Raw genomic sequence first — 20,544 nt, forward strand, 5'->3', positions numbered from 1 at the left:
TAAAAGGGAAACCAATACAAGTATTTTATCGAGTTCATTGAACATGCTTTGCCAATAATCTCTCGGCAGAGTCGGTACAAACAGGTCGCAGCACGATCCTATAAATCGCGAAGCCGAAGCTCGAACTTGAAGTCCAATTTGAACACTTTCGCGATTCGTGGTAGCACGCGCACAAAACCCGTGATCGTTCTGGCGAGAACGGTCCATGGATCGGACGAAAGAAAGGTTCCTCAGTTTTCTTGTTCCTTTTTTAAAATAGCAGCAGCAACGAGACGGGTTCGTTTGGCTCGCTGGATTCGATTCGATTCGCTTGAAACGCCAAGCATTATCATTCGCCGGGGAGGGGCACTCGAGGCCCGTCCAGGCATCTTGCGCGTCTCGTACCCGTTTGTACATTGTACAAAACGTTTGCGGAACATGTCCGTGCAAACCTATGGCAGAGACACGTTCACGTTCGCGTCGTGTCGCGTCCCTTTATGGCAAAGGACGACGTTCCTCCATAAGCGAACGCTCGCGAGAAGCGCGGGGAATGCGTGAACCCTACCGGAAGCCGCGGCGACCATTTTGGTACCGCGGCCGTTCTCACGATTAAAGCATACTTTGCACTTTACTAATGTACACTTGTTTTTCATTGTTATCTTTTTTGCCCTCCTTTTTCTTCGTCGCGTGTATGTCGGTTTTTGTTTTGTGTGTGAGTATGTGTATGTCTGTCCCTCTTCGTTTATGTTTGCGCGTGTGTACGTGTATGTATATATATATATACACAAGGTGTTCACGCTATTACATACTAGCCAGCGTTTTTCTTCTAAATAGCAAGTATTAGAAAAAATGTAAAAGGAAAAAGTAGTGCTGTTTTTTATATGCGACACAATGGCGTATGTAACTTTTTTGCGTTTATACTATTTTGTTAGATATGCAGGAGACCTCGAATATTTTTAATGGAGAATGAGGTATTATGAGGTTATATTTTAATATTTGCTATTTACAAGAAAAACGCTGGTTAGTAATAGCGTGAACACCCTGTATACATATATGTGTATATATACAGAATAAATTAACGAGTACCTAATACTAAAAAGATTACGTGTCAGAAGCCAACGGGCCCTCGAGGACGCTCACAACTCTCACACGACCTGGAAAACCTTAAGATGCTTCCAATGCGATATGTTCGTTCCTGCTCTGTGCCACTATCTATCGCGTCCTACCTTGTCGTGAATTGACGGATTTTCTCGTTCGCATCTCTCTATTTCGATCTCTCTTTCTCTGCATCCTCTTTTTTCTTTTCTGCTTCTCTCGTATATCATCTCGCAACAATTTGACTGAGAAGAATGGGAGCACCAGTTATTTCGCGTAGATGATACCCAAGCCAAGAATCGTAGCACCAATTTCTATACGTCACACATTAAATGCATCACAGCGTGCTTCGAATCACTATAAAAAGACAGAGATAATGTGTCATTGTGCATACGGGAGCATCTTGTACGCTAGTCGTCGCAGCGCGAAGTCGGTTATCGTGTACACTCGTTTGTGTAGGCCGATTTTCGTGGCTCCTGAACGCGAAGGTCATCTTGACAAAACCCCTCGCGTTTGCTTTCATCTTTCATCCGTTCAACCGTTCAAATAAATATCGTTTGCTATCGTGTGCTCACTATCTTCGCTTTCCAATTTGGAACAAATCGTAATCATAGTTAATATTATTAGACTGCGGATGTTTATGCAATTTTCAATTTTTCTACACAAATTTTAATTAGAAAGTGGTACCAAATAAAATCCTATTTTCATTGGTAATATAATGATAATAATATTGTATGTAGAGAGAGGTACGATACATGATAAATCTCAGATGCGAGATGACCGGCTTTTCTCAGCTAGATTTCGAACCTTCGCTCTATCATTTTAAACCTGGATCACGAGTGTATACGATAGTTGCTGTCTTCTTTGTTTTCGCTTTTTCACAAATATTACACGCGTTCCTATCTGTACCTATACTCTGTACACGATTCGTGATGCTGATCCCTATAGTGATGTGCTAATATATTAAACGTAAACGTAAATGAGATCGTGTAAATACTGTAGCCTGAAGTATATAAATTACTCCAATTACATCTTCTTATTTCTCTTTCACTCGCTCTCTCTCTCTCTCTCTCTCTCTCTCTCTCTCTCTCTCTCTCTCTCACACACACATTTCTCACTCGCGAATTGCACAGTTAAAACCGTTTAAATACATAATACGTCGGAGTTTCTCTACTTTCATCTTGGTTTCTTTGTATCCAATCAATCGTATGACAATAAAGATTATAATTACAAGATGGCTTGAGACGCGCGCCTCGAGATACACAGTACATACGCACGCTCCGCCTGTATGTATCAAGACACACTGGCCGAAGCTGTTCTCCATGATGCGTCGATTCGATGGAAGCCTACAAAACACTTCAGACCGGAGAGTCTACAAACACTTGTTTTCGTTTAAAGCTGCGAATACAAGAACTGTTCCATTTTGCTTTTGATTTACCTTCCTCTCGCTCTTACCCAAGTACTGCTAGCTTATAAGTTAGACGCTTAACTGTTTCCGTTTCGTGAGATTTCGTCGAGATAGAACGAACATTTAAAAAACAGGTGGCGGTGGGTGGGGGTAGAAATGTAACTATAACAGGCATTCGTCGTGATTAGTTGGCAGGAGGAGACTAACGCGTCCGACTAACGCGCGGACATAATTTTTCATCGACTCAAGAAAACGCGTTGTTCCTTAAGCGTTCTTCTTATCCTTTCCAGATCCGCTGGCGTTGAGAACGCTGGAAGCGTCTTCGGACGCCTCGACCTTGTGCTTCTTCAAGGTCTTCCTACCCTCCAGATTAGCCTCTAAGCTTTTACCAGGAGTTTTCTGCTCGCTGGATTTGTGACCGGCTGGTTTCTCGCTGCTATGAGCCTTCTGCGTGCCATGCGAGCTTTTCTCGGTGTGAGGCTTCTGCGACACAGCCTGCGTAATTTTTTCGTTGCTCTGCGACTTCTGGGACGAGTGCGAGCTCTTATCACTGCTCGATGATTTCTGGGCCGAGGCTTGGGAACACTTGTCGCTGAAATGCGACGACGGTGCCTTCTGCGTCGCGGTTTGGGTGCTTCTCTCGCTGCCGTGCGACGCTGCTTTCAAAACTATGGCCTGAGAACCCTTCTCGCCGCTTTGAGATTGCTTGTGGGACGCGCTCGTTGAACGCGCTTGCGGGTTGGGAGAATTATCGACAGGCTTGGTGCTCTCTCCGATTTTATTGATGGATTGCTCCTTGGTGGTCTTCGAAGATGGGAACACCTTGGAGTCTTGGTCACGGCGTTCGTTGCGAACTCGATCCGTCTCCGTCGACTTGGCAAAGGCTTTCTCGGCCTTTTCCGAAGGAGGAGCGTCCTTCGACGAGTAATCGTCGCCCTTCGACGAGTAATCGTCGCCCTTCGACGAATAATCGTCGCCCTTCGAACCTGTCGGCGAATCCTTTTCCTCCGCTATTCTGGGCAGCTGCGTGCTACCGCACGAGTTCGTCATACTCACGTTCCCTAAATTAATCGATATCGCGTGCGACAGCTTTGAGTAATCAGACTTCTGCTCGTTCGAGACTTTCTTCTCGGTTTTCGAGTCGCTCGTGTCCTTGAAGCTGTCTCCGCTCTCCTCCGAGGCCTCCGAGTGAGAGGTTTGAGCGATCGTCACGCGAGGAGTCACTTTCACCACCGAATTCGCCAACGGCGATATCGATGTCTTGTTCTCCGCGGAGCGTGGGTGCAGCCTGTCTGGACTTAATGCTCTTCTAAGGAGAGGAGACCCTGGCTCCGCGGATTTTGGTCGTCCGTAACTCTTCTTCTGGTTGTTCGGCGTTGACAAACAGACACCTGAAACCGAGGTTCCCCGTTAAAACAGTCTACACACTCGGAACAATCGGAATTTTTCCTTATTTTTAATCTGAGCACTTCCTCTACCGCGCGCAGGCCTCGGAATTAATCACTCGCGGCGGCGTCGGCCGCCGATTTTCGAAGGCTACGCTCCTATTTTCCGGCCGCGCCTTTCAATGGTGCTCGATGCACCTCAGGCGTGTACTTAATGCGCGTCTATTAGCATTTAGAGAAGAGTGTCGGCATTTCTTCATTGGAAACTTGAATTGCAATCTTTAGAAAATTTACAAAAATTCACTCATAATACGTATAATAGTATGTGTATAGGGTGGTTTCCGTTATCAAAAATCAAAATAAGAAATATTAGAAATAATTTTTATATGCATCAAGGCGTTCCGGAGATTTCCTGGGTCACCTTGATTCCTTTAAACGGAAAGACCTATCGCGTCAACTATTCGATCTCGATAGGACATACAAAGATCGATACATGTTTACGCAGAATTTGATAGTCTATCAAAGATAGGCTACCGATTCATGACAGAAAAGATATGTATGTCTTTCCGTTGAGAGGAGGAATTAAGATGACCTTGAAATCTCGGAAATCTCCGAAATCTCCGAAATGCTGTGAAATGCAGATTTCTAAAAGATTCAAAGAAAGTTATAGAGTTGACCGCACCTGGACTATAGGACTGCGTAGTGTTGGAACTACCAGGCTGATGTCCTGTGGGGAACGCTAGTGGGCTTGGACTCCTGGTCGGACTGGCCGGAAGTGGTGACGGACTAGGAGTCCTGGCCAACGGAGACAACGGTATATGACCGACGGATTTCCTGCGATTCGGTGAGTGAATATTTTTCGCCGCTGTATGTAACTTGTGCTTCAAACCGTGAAGAGTGCTCGGCCTCTGGTAATGCGACTGGTTCGAGATAGCCGCCAGGTTCGCGGCGGAGGTGTTCGAACCCGGCGACGAGGAGTTCGGACTCGAAGAACTCGAGTTGCCTGTCGAATGGTAGGAATCGGTGGTGACGCGGTTCGTTGGCGGCGATGGACTACAAACGGACTTTGCACAGGCTGCGAAATAAGGCGAGGTCTCCTGAGGGCGTGCGAACGACTGGAAAGACCGGCTCGGAGTCACCATGGACGGCGAACAGATTCCTGCGGCCATCTGTAAAACGTTGAGCAAATGGTTTGGATTATCCGGGATTATCGTTCGTCCAGGGTTATCGATGTTTTCATATCATATTAATACAGGTTTACGAAGCAGCATTATGAAACTGAATGTCTTCGGTGATCAGAGAGTGTTGCGTAAGACTTGTAAAATTCTACGGTTAGTCGGACAATGGAGAGAGAGAGAAAAAAGAGAACGTATCCGAACGAAGCAACCGAATTTCTTTCGTTTCTCGAACAGAAACGACGCGCGACGCGACGAAATGAATCAGATTTTCTCGGGTAAGTGTTCGCGATCAGGAAACGTTACGAAAAATCATACCATAAGTGGAGGTTTGCTGTCGCTGGATAGAATGGGTGCTGACAATGGACAACTGATAGTTAATGGCTGCAATAAAAAACAAAAGTAACGCTTAACATAATCGGTGTATAAATTGCTCGTGAGTAAGCCGCCGCGCCGGTGCTTCAACGTATTTTATGCCGCGTCTAGTATTTGTGTGAGAAAGAAAACAACAGAACGTACATGGTACATAGAACGTACATAATATTAATATTGTAACATTGATCGTACTAGCCACGAACACGTGTACGTGTTCACATTGAGAATGTTTATCACGACTACATTCAGAGAAGCAAAAATGAGAAATAACAAATCTTCTGTACCTGTTGCATCTCTACGCTAGCTCGTTTCGAACTAATTCGCTTAAATAGGGACGTTTTTCGTTTTTTATCGGAATGATCGCGCTTCTGTTTCCGCTGTTTGTACAGCGTCCGACGTGCCATTTTACTCTGGGCTAGATCTCGTTTCCGTCCGCCAGTTTTAATGCTGGTGTTCTCCAACGGTGTGCTGCGTAGCGTTACGTGATCACCACCGCTTAACATCAACTGGATCACTTGTATATGATATAGACCCTGTACCGGTTCACCGTTTATGTGAGTTATCAGGTCGCCCGGTCTCAAGCCAGCTTCGAACGCTGGGCTAGATTGGTCGACAACCTGTGTGTAATCGATAAACCGATTAAATACCGATATATATCAATTGAAACGTGCACTGTCTAATTTGCCAAAGAGCAGAATTTCTATTATAGAAGACGAGCGCATATATGCTAAACATTAACCCCGCCGGCCTTACCATAACCAGATGATGCATAGTGTAAAAATCGCTGTCCCCGTAGTAAACTCTGATCGTGTGCACGGTAAAACCGAATCCGCATGGTCCTCTTCGAATAATGATGGGAGGTTTCAAGCTTGTAACGAGAGGACTCAATTCGCGACAAGGGGACGTGTCTCTCGAGGAAGCAGTGGACGATCCACCGGGAGATTCGATTGGCTGAGTATTTAAAGACGCGTCGTCTGAAAAATTAGATACGCTTAAGTTTGATTTGGACATTGTAGAACAGCAAGGAGTTCCAACTTGTTCCCCTCCGAGAACCGCGCAAGCTCTCTCTCTCTCTCTGCACCGTTGGTCGAACACCTCTTCCCGCTACCATGCTACGTGCATGGTGGGCCGTAGAGTTGGTGGGCGTGGGCGCGGCATACCGCCACATACGTAGAGAGAGAGAGAGAGAGAGAGAGAGAGAGAGAGAGAGAGAGAGAGAACACGTTGGAACTCCCCGCGGAACGGAACAGACGAATGGACGAATAGACGAGAAAGAATTCGAGAGAATGCATACAAGAGAAGTCGCTGGTAGGTATCACCAACGACAATCCACTAGTAGAAGCGGATTTGATCACAGATCGAGACTTTTGTTTCACCGGTGGTATAATTGGCATCGCGTTGAACGACTCAAAGGAATCAGTGCTAGAATTATGCTTGCTATCCTCGGTCATGTCCCTGCTTGCAGCAACCAAGTCCAACCTGCAACCGAAATAGTCAACATTTCTATATAACGTTTCTATCGTTTTCGTTTCCGTTTCCTTCTCCTATTTCTGTATGTCAATCGCGTCAAAGATGAATGAAACATGCACGCGGTAGAAGAAAGGAAAGAAATAATATAATGTTCGTCATGTTCAATGTGTATAAACGACTCACATGTGGTCATCGTCAACGGATATACTGAACCTGGGCAGCTTGTCGCGGGAGTGCACGTGTCTCTTTCTTTGGATCTGCGGACTGATGTCCTCCGACTCTGTTTGGGAGGAGTCGGGTGTGCTCAAGTTGATCGACGCCCCTTCTATTTGCGTGTTCTTTATAATAGTTAACTGAGGGTCACCGCTGGACATTGGAACAACGGGAGTGGTGAACGACGCGTTCAATTTGTCTGCCTTGGGCGGAGTCTCCAGACACGTGCTACCTTTCACGGACGACGAAAACGGTCGGTTCTTCTCGAACAGAACCGCCGAATCGATTAACTTGCATGGCGGTGTGGCGACTATTGTGCCAGATCCTAACGACAATTGAGCAACCGTGCGTTCCAGCTCGGTACGGAACGATAGTTTCTTCGAGGCATCCGATTCTAACTCCGGATTTAGTTGCGGTGGACGGGTTTGAGAGATCTTCCGCGATTGGGGAGAGTACGATGAAAATGATCCGAAGAGAGGAGAGTCATCGGTGTCGTCGGTGTCGTCGCCGATGTCGTGATTGTATCTGTCCATACGAGCTGCAATATATCATTATTGTCAATATTGTTTTCGTTGTATCGCTGTTTTCGTTGTACTGCTAAATTAAATAAAGAGGCGACGCGCGAAACCACCGATTTTTCGGTCGCTCTTCGTCAAGTCAGACAAGAAGCAGAGCTAGAACTTACTATCGAAGTAACTTGTATCCTCGTCGTTGACCAACTGTGGCACGAATTCAGCCTTCTGTCTGAGTAAACTGTTCCAGTTTACGCCATAGAAATACGGATGTTCCTTGACTTCGTGCGACCCACCGGTTCCCAATCTGTCCCTAGCATTCTGTTGCAGCAGCGCGGTTATAATGTCTTTCCCTTCCACCTGGACAGGCCAATCCTCGTCGTCGGGCCACTCGATGTCATCTACAGAACACGGTCGAATCATTTATTATTATCTATGTACATTTAGTTTTAGATTTTTAGACTTATATCACTGGTGGTGATATACATATAATACAATTGAAAATGTATACTGACCGTTAACCGTGTGAGCAAATAATTCTTCGGGCGTATCACCGAAGAATGGAACACAGCCAATCAGAAATTCGTAGAGGATAATGCCCATGGACCACCAGTCGACAGGTTTGCCGTAACCCTGTCTCAGAATCACTTCTGGAGCGATATATTCGGGCGTACCGAACACTTGCTTATCTGAAAATTGTCTCGTATCCCTGTCTATGTATCCCTCGTAAAGATTCGTTGCCACTAAAAGAAACACAGAGAGGAATTTCAGAGGTAAATGCTTCGAACGAATTTCGTAAACCGGTTTCGTAAACCACTTACAGGACATAAGACCCATTTTACTCAAACCAAAGTCTGTTAGTTTGATGTGGCCGAGCGCTGTAATGAGTAAACTGAAATAAGAAAAAAAAAGGTATTCGAATACATTCGAAGAACCGATTCGAAGATAAAACGCGCGCGATTCGTCTACAGTCTACGCTCTACATACTTGTCTGGCTTCAAGTCCCGATGGACGATACCGTAGCTGTGCAAGTACTCGACAGCCAGCACGGTCTCAGCGAAATAAAACCTTGCCATATCCGGTGGCAGTGGACCGATGTTTTTCAAAAGGTTCGCGCAGTCTCCCCCTTCCACATACTCCATCACCAAGCATAAATGTTTCTGCAATCGATTCGTTGTGATCATTCGTTGACAAATACCTGTTGTTGCCGAATCAACCTATACACACCTTAGTCTCGAAGCTGCAATACATCGATACTACAAAAGGATTGTCCGTAAAGCTCATTATGTCCCTCTCGGCAAACACTTGCTCCACTTGGTTGCGCAGCATCAGATTGTTCTTGTTTATCTTCTTCATGGCGAATCTTTGCCGCGTAGTTTTCTCCTTGACCAAATAAACAGCGCCGTACGCGCCGTTGCTAATTAATTTTAATACTTCGTAGTCGCTCTCGCACGGCACTCGCTGTGTACAACACTTCTCCTCGTCCTTATTCGGACTCGAAGCGATCTGCAAGTTGCTGTCGCTCGAACTTGCCGAATCCTCCAATTTATTTAAATCTTCTTGAAGCTCGGATATCGGATCTCTATTCAGAGAAAGCTTGGTAATAATGTACTGAGGTATATCTGTTTTAATTCCCGCGTTTATCTTCGCTTGACCTTCGGCTTGCTCCAATAAATGGTAAAACTCTTCCGGATCGAACTCTAGACACTCCAACAGACGGGCTGGACGCGATATTACTAGCAGCAATTTTTTAATAAGCCCCGTTAATCTGGTTGCAGCTTCGAGCGATTTCTCTTTCGTTTCCATCAGCAGGTGCTCCAAATTCTCGCTCATCTCATAAAAATATCTCGTTGTGATTAACTTTTCCTGAGATTTCTGCAAACAATCTCTCGCCATTTCGATCACTTGATGATGAACGAACCGTAGAATCGGCAAAGAGTCTTGAGTCATGTTCGCCATCACTTCGTACTCGTCCAGATCCTTGTTCTCGTTGATGAAGTTGGTCAATCGTTCTTCCATTTGCTGCGTTGCCTACCACATTCATTCATTCAAGTTTATCAAGTTAAATATGTGTTGTTGTATCCTCTTTCTTCAAATTATATAATACTTACCTTTGGAAATCGTTCTTTGTAAAGAGTGTTCATCATCATGATTTCACTATCCAAAACTGGAGATCGACTCGGACTACTGTGGAATTGACCGAACACACATCCGTTTGTTAAACACTGTGTTTACTTGAAATCTAACGATTAAACTGCGGACTTTGTTATGCGTTTATAGCAGAAACGAGAATAGCTGCATTTTCGAACACGGTAGACAATAGAGAATTAGAGTATAGAGAACAACACCTATGTATGTGTATTATTAGGTTCGAAGGGTCCGTTCGTTTCCCGCTAGCAACATGTGTTTCTCATTTCCTTGCAAAATTACTCCAACCTAATATCATTTCAACTTTTTCGAATGATTCGACTAAGAATCGAATCTCTATGTGGCGCACCTGTATGTATCTTGCGATAGATGGAAACAATTTTTTTGCATAAAAATCGGCAGTCCGGTAACGATCATGAATTTTTTTCGATATTTACCTTAAACTTCGAGAACGTGGTCTGTGTAAAGGCGATCTACGACCTTCCTCATCAAGGCTGAGAGACACGCTTCCTGGTATGCTGGAACCCGGGAATCCCGGGTGCGTCGAAGAAGGTGTACCAGGTTTCGAGAAATGGCAAGAAAGCATACGTAACTCGTCCTTGGTCGGAACATTTGGAAGTTGATGCAAGCGTTCTTGACTCGAGTATCGTGACTAAAATTAAGTACATACATCATGATTTTCTAGTTAATCGCGTCGGTGCTTTCGAGCATACCGTTGTTAAAGGTGTGCGAGAACCGGAATATAGACTCGTCCTCGTCTCGACCCGTCCCGATAATAATCTGGTCGATAAACGGGTCGAGATTTTCTGGTTCTCGCACACCTCCAATACACCTCCAATCTATCAAGAAATGACTAACCGAGACATTACTGGAGCCAGGTGTCGTCCCATATCCACTTGACGGTAGACTAGCAACTGACCATCGTCTGCCATCACCGGTTCCTCCGGCACCTCCTCCAATCCTTAATCATTGCGCACAGTTTAATCTAATGTTCGCGTAACGAACGAACCGATAAATTATTCTATTTAACAGTACTAACACATGGACAATGATAACACTTTACTATAACGCGAGAATGGATCTTACAGCCACGTTCTTCGTCTTTTCCGATAGATTAGACAGCTTAGTTTCTGCATTGGCATTTCGCGTTTTTCTTTACTATTAATAATGCATTAAAAATATAATGCTCGCAATGGCGACACCTACTACTTACATAGACGACCGGGCCAGATATAAACAGACTAAAAGTAGGCACGAAGTAGGCACCAAGTAGGCACCAAGTAGATACCTTTTAATCGGAGCAAAAGCAAAATGTGGACTGGATGACATCCTAGGACTCTCTAGAGGACTGCCTACAATCGGGACGAATGCTATATTGGGAAACAAGCAGTAAAAGAAATTAATCATCTATCGCTGTTGAAAGACATAAACAATATAAAACACACGCTTCTAAGTGGATGAAAATGAATTCTCATTGGGACATTGTTTCAGGACATAGTTATTTAGTTATTTGTTCTAGATCTAACACACTCGCAAATAAACTGATTGCGTGTAATTGTCGCAAACTGTAACAGCTGCATTACACGAGCATATCAAATACAAATCTCTATACATATATATATATAAAGTTGTGCCTGAACACTTATATAATACGATTAGTAGAAACACATGGTACTGTAATAGAGTTGGTTATAACCGAGTAGCATGTATTTATACGCTTTACTCGCTCTTGTAAATATACTTTTAGAGCACGATATATTTCCTAAGGAAGCCTATAATGTTTGGCGGATGAAATTCAAGTTAAAAGTTTCGAGAACAAGAAAGAATCCGTGTCGCCAACATTTACATACCTGATAGCGGTGAATGACATCTTGGTAAGGTAGGAGATGTTGTCGCGATGAAAGATTTACGATGAGCCGCTTTGGCAGCCCGCCTAGGAATGTTAAAATCACGCTGTAAAGAAAAAGATGCATATAGACATGTCTCTGTAATGTTTCGCTTGTTGTAATATCGATTAATAATGTTAAACGGCTGACCACATGAACAGACAAAGAAGGTGCAGATTTCCCAATAGCAGAGTTCCTCATTCGAACCAGATTCGATAGTTCTCCGCTCACTGAAAACATTCGACAGTGAATCATGAAGCAAGGTTAAATCGGTTTAGTCGCCGAACGTCGATTTACAAACCGGGTCGAACCGGAGCCTCTTTACTCTCTACTTTGGGCGGCATCGGACGTTTTTGCACATCCGCCTCGGCGCTGCAAGCCGATTCCTCGCTTTCGGGCTGATCGAACACAAGAACCCTGGCAGAATTGCCATGAGACCGAAGACGGGGTCTACTGGGTCTATTTCTGTTTTGATCCATGATTCTCCCACAATTTTATTTCGCCTGACAGTTACAGAATTATCTACGCAGAATGGATAGCAACAGATAGTAACAAATACACACACAGAGAATATTCCGATCGGATCCCATGAAAATTGCTGACACAGGTTTCGCCGACTACACAGATTTCACCAACAATAACTTTATCAGACAACGAGATTAGTTATATTAACATCGTTTGACAACAACGTTAACCAACTGCATCTAACTTTTTTTTTTCTACAAAAGTAAAAGTGTCAGTGCAGAATAGTTAAAGAATACAGAATACTGTTGAATCTGGAATTGGTCGAGTCTGGAGACGGCGAAATATCGTCGGGGTGAATGAACTGTGTCAGTGATTTTCATGGGTTCCATTTCGATTATATAAAGAATAAAAGAATAAACAAACGTGACAACGGTTATGGTCGGGTGAAAATGTTGTCGTGCGAGGGTTAAAAAATGTCCCTGTGGAGAAGGTGGTAATATACCTGACTCGAGCCGTTTTATTCGCGGGAGAAAACGGTGAATAAAAGGCGAGTCCGATCAACGAGACCGTCGACGTGTTGTTCACAGTCCATTCTTTCGCGTGAAGGTTCGATCGTCACGGAGGAGAGACCGATATTGGAAAATCGACGCGGGGCATTCGTGGCCGTGGTCCTCGGAGGCTGAAACCGCCGCCGCGAGCAGTAGTTTCTCGTTCCCCGTGGTGTTCTATAAAAATTCGTGGAATACATGAGAATCGAATATAAGAAGAAGAAGTAGAAGAAGAAGAAGAAGAAGAAGAAGAAGAAGAAGAAAAGAAAAAGAGAGGAAGGCGGGATCGGTCGATTGCGAGAAACGGCTGAGAGAGGTGTAAATATACATAAATAGGCGGTTCGTTAGGTAAAGCGAATATGCGTATTCCCCGTGCGAATGTTACCTGTTCGAACAGAGAGGTAAGATAGACAAGAGTCCCGCGGGAAGACGGAACCGGGTGGTGGTGGTGGTTTCGATGTCTGTGTCGTGAGACACGGGAGGAGCGAAGCACACTTGCGAAAAAGAAAAACACTGGGTGCCACCGTACCACGTAGGTGGATACGAGAGCAGAACGGAGCAGAGCCGAAAGCGGGAGGTGAAGAATGATGAGAGATGCGCGATTTACCGGGCACAACGAGCATGTCCTCTGCGGACAACCGCGGCCCGGGAACGTGCAGGTGTCCTGCTCCCGGGGACTAGACTCGCATTTTTCTCGTCAACCGAACAGAATTAATTACGAAACACGGACCAACCATGGCTGCTCTGACTCATGATGGACATACATACACGCTGCCCGCGCACGAACCTTTCACACACTGACAATTCACACCGTAGCCATAGCCGCGTAGCCGGAGTCCGGACTGGTCCGGACCGCGTGCACACAGACGCGACACGCACGCGCAAACCTGACGATCGTGCATGAAAACGCGCACAAATACACGCATCCTTGACCGCACCGCGCCGCCCCGCGACCCCCGCGACGATGAATACAGCGCGCGAACCTCTGTTTTACGTATTACGGGATGCTCACAATAAGGGAACCATCAGTTTCAGCTAACGAATCGTTCCGATTAATTCATTGTTTTTATTCGAATAAATAACAACAGAAAATCGATTAGGCTGATCGATACAGAAGTAATCTTATCGTTTTCCTTTCAAGAAAAGCAACATACAGAAAAGGTGTTCAATTGATTGATTGATGTGGTTGCAAGGAAAAACGCCGCATGTCACAATTTCAAAACATTTCAGTTTACGCATTAATTGAGCTCTATATATAGTATAGTATTTATATATTTACCAGAAAAAGTCATGAAAACAAATTCGAAAGGCTCAAAACAATATGTAATACAATTTAACCGATATATATCCTATGTCCTATGTCAAAGCATTATGTAGTGATCAAAACTTCAAACGACACTACTATATCTCGAAAGTGAAAGTATATGTGATCACGACATGCGGCGTTCTTCCTGACAACCACAGATATACATTTTTTCGATGTGTATTTTGTAAATATAGTTTTTCTAATAAATCGTGTTATTGTAAATCATTCTCAAGATTATTTGTTACATTTGTTATTCTTATGTTGGTCCGAGAGAAATTCCCTCGATGGAACACACTTCAAAGTTCGAAGTCGCAATTCAAAATTAACCATCGTTCAGAGACCTTTCAATGGAAAAATAATGATAAGACAATTCGCGAATTTCAAAGCGATTAGATAAACAGATCTTCGTGAAATCTTGTAATGTTCTTTAGAGAAAAATTCGAAATGAAAATTTTTCAGATTTCACGATATTCTAACCATTCTAACCCCTTGAGTCGACGCGCGACGTTTACCAACGTTTTCTTTGAATATTCCTAAACTAAATCGATTTTACGCACGAATGAAAGCTTGAACAAGCTTGAAGAATGACAAATAATAAAAGACGACGTTGTAGCTTCTTATGTCAGAGTTTATAGATTTGCTAGGTCTGTGAAATGAGTTTGATCAAAAATATTTTATACGCGTGCTAAGTATGTAAATATACGTTATCACGGAAGAAGAATCGATGTGTCGGTTTGAAACCATTAATTCGTGACCAGCTATCTGTACTTGCCGTACTTATTGGTGCAGTTCCTATAGAAATCTCACCATTGTTACATCCAATGTCCGATCGAACCAATGCATTTCCTGTAATTCTCGATAAATTCGATTGGATTATTCAGAAATAACAGGCGCATTCGCAAGATCCTTATTGTCACAATAATATACGACATACGATATCTCGTTTCTCAACGATGATTCTCAAAACACTCGCAAACAATTACTTCCAATTACATAGTTCGAAACGACTACAGAATTATATCGGAAGTTGAGTGTCTTATGAATTATCTGCAATTTGAGGTATAATTCCTTTTTGACGTACGATTCCATATAAGAGTATGTAAATATGTTATATCACAGCCTACTCTAGTACTAGCCGTGCTGAAGGTAAAAATATATATACCAATATACCTAACCCAACCCACTGAATCAGACTCTCCATCTCCCCTGCCGGCCTCTCAGTTTCCCGCGTAGTTTTCAAATGTTCTCATCAGTGTGTAGTACACATCGTGCAATAATGGAGCTAAGTATTCTTTATTAACTTTTTAGGTCCGTATCTTTGTGTGTCGCACATTTACTTAATACAATCTATTGTTCTTTCAATGCATTTCAATAACATTTCAATAGTATAGCATCTAAATTTTTACAAAATCATATACATACAGAGTTCTCAGAAAATTTGTTTTACATAGTTCTTTTCAAAAGTTTTATACCTTATTTATTAGTTAATAATGCCACGGCGTTGTTGTGTCCCCAATTGTAAGGGAAATTATGATACTACTCTTAAAGAAAATAATTATATTTCTATATTTAAATTCCCCAAAGATGAGCAATTGCGGAAAAAATGGATGGCTGCTATTCCCCGTAAAAATTGGACACCGACAAAATATTCTGCAGTTTGTAGTCTGCATTTTGCAGAAACTGATATCCAAAGCTATCAGAATATTCCATCTCCTAACGGTGTACTGGAGAATGTTTTGTTCAGATGTCCAAGACTTATGGAAAATGCAATACCTTCCATTTTTTCCAATTCGCCATCAAAACGTGTGCTACCACAAAGAAAAGATCCTATAGAACGCAGGGAAAGAATTGAAAACCATGAAAATTTAGTTAGAGAGTTTATTGATTCTGATCTAATTAGTGGTTTCTTAAATTTGATAAACAATTATAAAGAAAAGCTTGTAATTTCGAACCATTGGAGTATCAAAATAATGATACGTATCACATGAAGAAGCAATTCATGCCGAAAAAAAGATTAGATTAAAACGTATGTTTTCAAAATCGGCAAGTTCGTTTTCTTTTGCTAATATAAAAAATAAATTCCAAATTTGCAACGACGACGACGATGGTAACGATCTTCGTGATGCTCCTGTTGATGTCAGCGGTTTTTCAGAAATTTTTGACACTGATTATTTATCCACTTGTATTGTTGATGATTCCATTAAGATTCATATATCCGGTTATGGGTCCCATTCTGTTGCAAAAAAATTAAATTGTGATATATGCAAATTATTAATTGTGGAGGATAAAGGAACAACTGTAAATAATGTATATTTTGATCATTTACAAAGGGGTGGTCTTTCGACTCCTACAGAAGATGTAATAAATGTTTTTACTCACATGTGTGCAATAATGGAGGCCATAATAAATGTTCCTAATTTGGAATCAGATTTTCTAATATCTGAAAATCATAAACATATTTTATGTAAATTAACATATATTAGTATACAATCAGATATATACCATTTAGCATTTTTAGATAGATGCATTTGTGGTAAAGATTATCACAGTATTTTGTTTAGATTATTATCAATTTTTTCAAATATTTTACTAAATGATTACGTTAAAACTATAAATAATAGTCAATTAGAAATGAATGCACATGCCATTTCTAAACATCGTAAAATAAAAACTTTCACACACAATAGAACATAAATTTTCAATTATTTTTTTTTTAATTCAACTTTTTTTAAAGCATTAATTTTGATATATTTAACTTATTCTTTCTAATATGTGTTAGTTAATGCATCAACAGAGTTTTTTATTTGTCTTAGTTTATTTATTTTCTTTTTATATTTTTTTATTATTAATAAGAATTTTTATTAATGTTAGTGTATACACACAGTAATACCCCTAGGGTGGTGAGGAAATTTACAACAATTATAAAATTATCCTTTATAAGACGATATTATAATAAATATAATATATTACCTGCACAACTTTTCTCTTCAGTAACGGTTTACCCAACCTTTTTGACGTATACACGCAGTCACTTAACCTCTTCGACTTCGTCACAATAATTTCGTCTATTTCAGGCTTCTATTGACTTATATATTCCTTCATTCATTTTCAAATGTTGCATTTTAGTTCAAAGATGATTTCCCATTGCTTCATGCTTCTATTTTCTTAAAACCACTGGAAATATTTCACATATTATGTATCACAACACCAAACTATTCCGAGAGTCCACAAAATGTATACCGCATTTATAAATACTAATATGCTTTAATATCACTTCTACAGTATTTTCTCGTTCGTTGCGAAACTGCCGGGGGTTTGAGTTCGCAACGAGCGAATACTGAACTGTTTTGTGATTTATGACTGCGTCCAGATACACGCCGAGCGCGCCGAGCGAGACTTCAATAGGGAGCCGAACATAGAGAAGGACAGAATGAAATACGGATCGGGTGACCGAAGCGTGTCGCCGTCGCCGGCACAATTTAAAGGCCCGTGAGTTCTTACAATGTATGTAATGGCTGTGATGGAATTGTTAATTTTCCATTAGGCTTTTATGGGACTTTCACTAACTCATTTCTGGCATTTTTCTGATTAAAATGATACCAAACACGATATAATTTGGCCAATATTTAGTGGTTTAATCGACGATGAAAGTTTCGAACGCAACGAAGAAGAGCGTATAGGAAAGAAAGAGACGCGCGGACAGTCGTCGCCGCCGTACGGAGCGACTCGGCCGACTCGGCGTTGACAGGCAGTGGAGTGGGTAGGCACGTCGCAACGAGCGAATACTACATTATTCGCAACGAACGAGAAAATACTGTACTTACCATAGTTAGAATATTTACACATTGTTTAAACATAATCAACAACGAACTATGTATTTTAGCACAAGACTCCCAGTATTGAAAATCGGACTCCCGATCTGTAAACAAAGCGGTGTTGCCACGTTGTTCAGCACGGCTAGTACTAGAGTAGGCTGTGGTTATATATACAGTAAATTCTCTATAAACGCGAAAATCTTTCAACGATAAACGCGAAAAAAATATCCCCTCCAAATTAATACACTGACTCGGCTCGGTATATCGGTGTGAACCACTACAAACGCGACGCGGAGAGTCGCAGTCGTCGGCACAGTTCAAACGCGCCCGTGAGTCATCATAACGTTACACCACAGTCAAACTTCTTCATTTTCCATGATTCTGTTATGGGATTTTCACAACCTTATTTCTGGCATTTTTCTGATTAGAATGATACCAAACACGATATAATTTAAGCAGAATTTAGTGGTTTAATTGACGAGAAAGTGTCGAGCGCAAGGAAGGACAGCGTATGTGAAAGAAAGAGACGCAGAGTCGCAGCGCGCCGGCACAGTTCAAACGCCCGTGAGTCATCATAACGTTACACCAACAGTCAAACTTCTTCATTTTCCATGATTCTGTTATGGGACTTTCACTACCTTATTTTTGGCATTTTTCTGATTAAAATGATACCAAACACGATATAATTTGAACAGAATTTAGTGGTTTAATTGACGGTATGTACATATGAAGTGACTTTAGAACATAAGAGTATGTATAGCGAGTGAAAAAGAAAGAGAAATTGCGATCTCGACGCTAGGCAAAGATTAAAAAACGAGAAAAATTACTTTATAAAATATGCTGAACTGTTTTATATTTTTATTATTTAACGTTCGGTTTCGCAAATATAAAGACGCGATGAACTATGACCGATCATGTCGCAAAACCGAACACCGTGTCAAGTCACGCGCGTCGCTCGCTCCATTACAATTTTTTGATAAGAAACAAAATTAAGTAAATCTTAAATAAATCTTAAGTACATTACTTAAAACAGTTGAAAAACTACAAAAAGTGTGCCTTTTCCTGACGGATGCAAACGCTCCAATTCGATAGGTTTCCTTCAATGGTATTTAAACTGTAGAGGTTTAAATGACGATGGACGTTTCGGGCGCAAGGAAGGATAGCGCGTATAGAAAAGAAAGAGACGCGGAGAGTCGCAGTCGCCAGCACAGTTCAAAGGCCCGCGCGTTGTCTCGCTTTACACGCGCTGTCCTTCTCTACGTTCGGCTCGGCCTTTGAAGCTCGAAAAAAGTAGGACCACGATCGAAAAACGCGAAGAAATCCCCCCGATGCGTTCGCGTTTATAGAGAATTTACTGTATATATATATATAGTATTATACAGTCATCGTTTGTAATCTTATAATGTCCTCGCAACATTATATATTTATGTATATACAATCGAGTAACGTGTTTGAATAAGATCTACATTTTCAGGGCAATACGCGAGAACTGTTGCATAGAATAAATAAATACCTAAATATATATATATACCATGAAGTAAGAGTAAGGAGATCTATCTGGATTTATCTCGATAGCGTATAGAAGAAAAAAGTGGCGACAAAACTTGTTCCCGTATTGGGGAGGTACGCCAAATGGAATGGCATGGACAGAGAATGTCAGTGTCAAACGATGAAACGGAAAGGTTAGAAATACATGGTTATGTAATGACCGGTGAAGAATTAAGGTTTAGGCCAGGTTAGGTCCATAAGCTGGTAATTATGATACAAAACTTATTAAATACATTCTATCCTTACGAACTAGGTTAACAGTACAAAAATAAAGATATAAAATACAATATTAATGGTAGTATTGGGTTAATAGAAAATACACAGTGGTAACAATAACATTATATACAATAGTATTAATAGAGGTTAAAATCTTACAGCTAAAGTTTCTTTGGCAAAGTTATTGCACGTTAATTAATGCGTCGTCTAGTACTAATGAGTGATACGTTAAAATTATGTGCTTCTATGTATAGGATTCTAATGGCAAGCACTGACTTAAATAAAATTGACATTTATTTTGGTTAGGAAGTGGCTAATTGATTTAAGTGCACTTGTGTCTAGATCTTTCACAAATGAATCAATGTGATATGGACCTCTCCATCCTTATATTTCTAATTTCCTGTGAAAGGATTATCTTTCTTCTGTGTACTTTGGGCAGTCCTATAGGATATGGTTAAGATCTTGCTCTTCATGTCCTCACTAACATTTTTTTCTATAAGTAATACCTAATGTATTGAGCGATGAGTCGGGGTTGTAGTGATTTGTCCTGTATCGACAAACCCATGATGTTGTGAAGCGTTATATATATAAATTACAAAATTCCATTCAAAAGAAATAAATTATATTCTATAAACAAACTACTTTTACATTAATTAAAGTTAATATAATTAAATATATTACAGAGAGAAGAACACACACTGTACCAGAGAATAATTTACATATCTATACGGACTGTTCCGGCCGATCAACGTTCGGCCGATCCGCGTCACCGCCGTCACCTAGTCGCGTGGATCCGACGTCACGTCATCCGCGCGGCCCCCCTCCCTGCGATCCGCCGAACAGGTGATTCTCGGCTAAGCACCGGCGGATCGGCTCTGGTGACCCAGTCGACGACCTCCGCGGATCAAACGTAGACATATACATCGCTCGTTAGAACATTGTGCTTCAACAGCCACTCTTCGAGACGTGGCTACGAACCGTTCACCGCTAGATAATTCTC

General features: G+C 41.8%; 1 protein-coding gene across 6 annotated transcripts; it reads right to left on the bottom strand.

Moving 5' to 3' along the window:
• Positions 1 to 2,124: 2,124 nt before the first annotated feature.
• Dop (microtubule-associated serine/threonine (MAST) protein kinase dop) lies at positions 2,125 to 16,013 on the bottom strand. Of its 6 annotated transcripts, none has more exons than XM_076423873.1 (21): positions 14,773 to 16,013; positions 12,614 to 12,836; positions 11,948 to 12,168; positions 11,797 to 11,876; positions 11,611 to 11,713; positions 11,049 to 11,130; positions 10,619 to 10,721; positions 10,198 to 10,412; positions 9,724 to 9,799; positions 8,840 to 9,643; positions 8,600 to 8,772; positions 8,434 to 8,504; positions 8,128 to 8,355; positions 7,786 to 8,013; positions 7,101 to 7,638; positions 6,712 to 6,896; positions 6,171 to 6,391; positions 5,702 to 6,034; positions 5,361 to 5,426; positions 4,550 to 5,036; positions 2,125 to 3,873 (listed from the first exon to the last, which is right to left on the bottom strand). In XM_076423873.1, exons 3-21 carry the CDS (start codon positions 12,123 to 12,125, stop codon positions 2,747 to 2,749), a joined length of 5,298 nt encoding a protein of 1,765 aa, XP_076279988.1. In that variant the 5' UTR covers positions 12,126 to 12,168; positions 12,614 to 12,836; positions 14,773 to 16,013; the 3' UTR covers positions 2,125 to 2,746. The 6 variants fall into 6 exon arrangements, with proteins under 6 accessions (XP_076279988.1, XP_076279984.1, XP_076279986.1 ...); XM_076423869.1 differs by having other exon boundaries at positions 7,071 to 7,638; XM_076423871.1 differs by having other exon boundaries at positions 7,071 to 7,638; positions 12,535 to 12,836.
• Between the last annotated feature and the right edge of the window lie 4,531 nt (positions 16,014 to 20,544).

Source organism: Lasioglossum baleicum, chromosome 5 (genome assembly GCF_051020765.1).
Source record: "Lasioglossum baleicum chromosome 5, iyLasBale1, whole genome shotgun sequence".
NCBI classification, from domain to species: Eukaryota; Metazoa; Arthropoda; class Insecta; order Hymenoptera; family Halictidae; genus Lasioglossum; species Lasioglossum baleicum.

Coding starts and splice junctions, on each gene's coding strand:
- Dop (XM_076423869.1), bottom strand. CDS start 12,125: ATGGATCAAAACAGAAATAGACCCAGTAGACCCCGTCTTCGGTCTCAT. Junction 11,131..11,610: donor ATGTCATTCACCGCTATCAG/GTATGTAAATGT, acceptor TTCCCAATATAG/CATTCGTCCCGATTGTAGGC. Junction 8,773..8,839: donor ATTGCAGCTTCGAGACTAAG/GTGTGTATAGGT, acceptor AATCGATTGCAG/AAACATTTATGCTTGGTGAT.